This window comes from Apaloderma vittatum, unplaced genomic scaffold, assembly GCF_000703405.1.
Source record: "Apaloderma vittatum isolate BGI_N311 unplaced genomic scaffold, ASM70340v1 scaffold37039, whole genome shotgun sequence".
In the NCBI taxonomy this organism is placed as follows: Eukaryota; Metazoa; Chordata; class Aves; order Trogoniformes; family Trogonidae; genus Apaloderma; species Apaloderma vittatum.
The window spans coordinates 20231-23796 of record NW_009736518.1 but is presented as its reverse complement, the minus strand read 5'-3'; the positions used below and the strand labels follow the sequence as shown (position 1 = coordinate 23796).

The 3566-nt window shown below is 40.7% G+C and overlaps 1 protein-coding gene across 1 annotated transcript in view; it reads right to left on the bottom strand.

The window, feature by feature from the left end:
• LOC104279648 (leukemia inhibitory factor receptor-like) overlaps positions 1–1938 on the bottom strand; it is a gene marked incomplete at its 3' end in the record, with an annotated part of 12098 nt that extends 10160 nt beyond the window's left edge. Inside the window, exons 1-2 of the mRNA XM_009876991.1 lie at positions 1857–1938; positions 1021–1141 (exon numbers count right to left, since the gene is read on the bottom strand). Of these exons, the coding sequence (XP_009875293.1) occupies positions 1021–1141; positions 1857–1938 (203 nt within the window). The remainder of the gene's footprint in view (positions 1–1020; positions 1142–1856) is intronic.
• Positions 1939–3566: the final 1628 nt, after the last annotated feature.

The following is a 3566-nucleotide window of genomic DNA, read 5'->3' as shown; positions in this document are numbered from 1 at the left end:
TTCCCTCAGGGAGGTCTGCACTAAGCTCAGCCCTCAGCCTCTTTGCTTGAAGAACCCAAGCCTGTTACATGACTGTTCTTGTTTAGAGGGCAGCACCTCATGAACTCTACACTCCTGAACTCTGGCCGTAATGTCACATATATGTACTTTTTTTTTTTTTTCTGCACAGAAATTATAGTTGGCAATGCAGGAGGAATAACTAAACACAGAAAATCAAACACGTAGGTGGAAGAAGTGCAGCCAAGCCCTGGGACCCCAAGGACAAGTCTGGGCTGCCTGCAGAATTTACAGGAAAAAAGACAGCACAAATATCTGGATTGGGGGCAGGATCAAGATGCAAAAAGGATTTGAACTCATCCCTAGCACATGATAAGTATTTGGCAGACTGATAGCATGGGGAATTGCACATGTAGTTCTCATTAGTGAAAAACACACTGAAGATTCAAGTGTTTTTAACGTTTCTCAAAGTCTTCAACTTGCATTCACTTCAGAAAATCTACTGTTGTTGTGGAATAATTTTTACGTTTCCTCTAATACAATGCTCTCCAGACAGCTTAAAATTTATAAAGGTTGTAAAAGAGCCACCAGGAGATTTTTCATGTTTTTCCACATATGAATCTCAACACTTATGTCATATATTCTACCGCTTTGGCCCACAACTTCAGGATTCAATTCTTCCAACTATCATTTCCTTTTGGATTGAACCTGGTATGAAGATGTCCCTCATGAAAACTCTGAGCAAGGGCTAGGCAGACAAACAGAGAGGTCTGAGCAAATGAGAACATCTTCTAATCCTTTGAAAAGAGCAAGCAGGAGATTTTGGCAGGAGAACTACCAGCATGAAACAAGACTTTGCTAGAAACCTTGCCGTTGCCTGAATTAACAGTGCAGCACCAAGGAAGGCTGATGGGGAGATGCTGGGAAACAACAGCATCACCTAGTCCATGGGCAGTGACAAAGGAATAACTGCACTTTTCATCACAGTTCAGTAGTTTTTAACCAGGTATACAGGGGACTTACTCAGTAGTGTAGCAAAAGTCAGTTTGCCCGTGTCTTCTATTAGAAGAGACAGCCCAAGTACAGATCATTGTATGAAAATTGTGCGTTACACATTTCAAATTCTGAGGGTGCCATGGAGAACCTGAAATCATAAAAGAAACACAGTCATAAACTGCAGATCAAAAATTACTAACTGTAAAACAACTGGTATTGTTCACATCTACAGCCATTCTTCTTACATTTTTATTGCAAGCATGTCTGGCCAGTATTTTAAAACCGTTGAATGATTTGTGTGCCTGATTACAGACAGACACATAGTGCCAGATTTCTAGAAGCACCTAAATTCTAGGTTTATACGTGTGTACAACAACACAGGCAGCTGTCTCTTTCTACAACATCCCTTCCTAGCCTAGCCTAATAAGCAGGCTTTGGGCCAATGGCAAAACTGCAAGCTTCGATGATAAACTTAGTGAGTTTTTTGCTCTACTCTGTTGTCCCACACTCAGGGCAATTAATGACAGAGGGGCAATTAATGATAATGTGTGAAATTGTTGCAGGCAGCTGGCATACAGCAAGAAGGTGTCAAAGCAGATATTTGCAGCACCAGCATATGCAGACTATCCTGTTGCATTAAGGAGAATTTAATACTCAATTTTGCACTGGTTTACAAGATGCCACTGGGTGCTGGAAAGCAAAGACCAGGCCTGGCAGTACCTTCAGCCTTAGGACAACGTGGGACCACAGGCATGACAGTTTTTGAATACACATATGGTAGGAAAGCAATGTAAATACATGGTGTCAGTACAGAAGGCACAAAAATAAAAGGTAATTAGTGAATTACATTGCAATAAACTCACCTATCTCTTGGCCATATATTAAGCTTCTTAAACATAAAAAAGCTAGTGCTAAAAGGCAATGAAGGCTTGAAATCTTCCACATTTTTTTACTGTTTTTTTTTTCAGTACAGCAGTTTCAAGCACGGATAAATATCATCTTCCAACGAGCTGGTCAGTTCTAAAATTAAAAACAAAAACAAAATAACTCTGAAATTCCAGAGCTGGTACTCCACAAATGCCACTTTTTTTCCACCTACTTTTCTTCTTCAGTGCCGCTCCCAGGCGTAGCAACTCATTTTTCTTCGTTGTCTGGCAAGTAAACTTGCTGTCCCAGCCACTCCCTGATGCATACGTTTTTAGTGAGACATTTCAGCCATAACCTCAAGAATCACAGACATGTAAAACTCAAGCATTCATAGGCCTTCATCAGGACTATTCGAGGCCAGAACAGAATGGACATGGAAGGACATTCACAAAGGGTCTTGTATACCTTGAATGAAAATGTACCCTGCTTCAGATATAGTTTTAAGGGGGCAGGAGAACGCATTTGTTTTTCCTCTCCTTCCTTCTCATTTTTTATAATGTTGCTACTCAAAGCTATGGGATGCCCAAGACACTTGCAGAACCAGATCTGATCACTCAGGTTCACTGGTTCAACCCATTGTTAAGTAATAATGTTTCGAGGAGGGAAAAAAAACCAAACAGGAAAAAAGGAGAGCCATTTCTTTACCAAAAGATACCTGTTGCGGCAGATACTGACTTTAGGTGAAAAAAAAACATCTATAATATTATGTTTAATGTGTTCTTTGAAGGTTAATAGGCTGGCACGTTTTCCAAAGCGAGGTTCAAATGTTTAGTCGGATGTTGGGAACACAACTGGGGAACACATCAGCCACCACCAGTTTTTGTTCTCAAAAAAAAAACCTGTAGAAAGCCTTATCCTAAAAACCAGCCAACCCCTGGTGTATTGTGTCCCTGTCACCCAAAAGCTTGGAGTATTTGAGCATCCTCACAGAGACCATAACTCTCACATAGCAAGGAGCCTTCTGCCAATGACCAACAGCAAGAGCTCGGTCATTTTCACATAAGAACATAGCTGAACTAGCCCCTCCTACAGAGTAGTTTTGTAAAACACTCATTTTACCCAGGCTACTTCTTTTAAAATCCTGAAGTGGAAAGGCTCCTGACCTTAGAAATCTCTTTAAGAACTAGATGTACATACTGTCAGAGTAACAGACTTTGTCTCTATAACCTGAAAAGAAACATCTCTTCTCTGAAGTCCTCTGTACCACCAAGTATGCTCTTTCATCCCTGCAACGCAACCAAACACTTTTAATAATTTTTTTTAAGGAATTTTCCCCCAGGGGACAGCTGGGACTGTTCCAGACCCTCTTCTGCCCCTCATCAATCTGCAGTATTTGACAAGAAACATATTAGCACTATGTCAAATAATCCAGAGCTGTTCACAAGGGGCCGCTTCTCTTATTTCTCTTGGTCTTTGTTAACTAGACTAAGAGAAAGGCCCAGGCAGCGCAGGAGCTGAGAGATGCAATGGTAAAGGCCCATGTTACAACTAGAGGGAAGAAACACCCTTAAAACTCAACATTTTATTTTCCCCATGATCTCAATCCACCTGAAGACCTCACTAAAAACATACTAATGTAAGCCATACTACCTCTGGGCACACCTACTTTTTCTTTTTTTGTATGCCTAAAATGTAATATCCTAAAA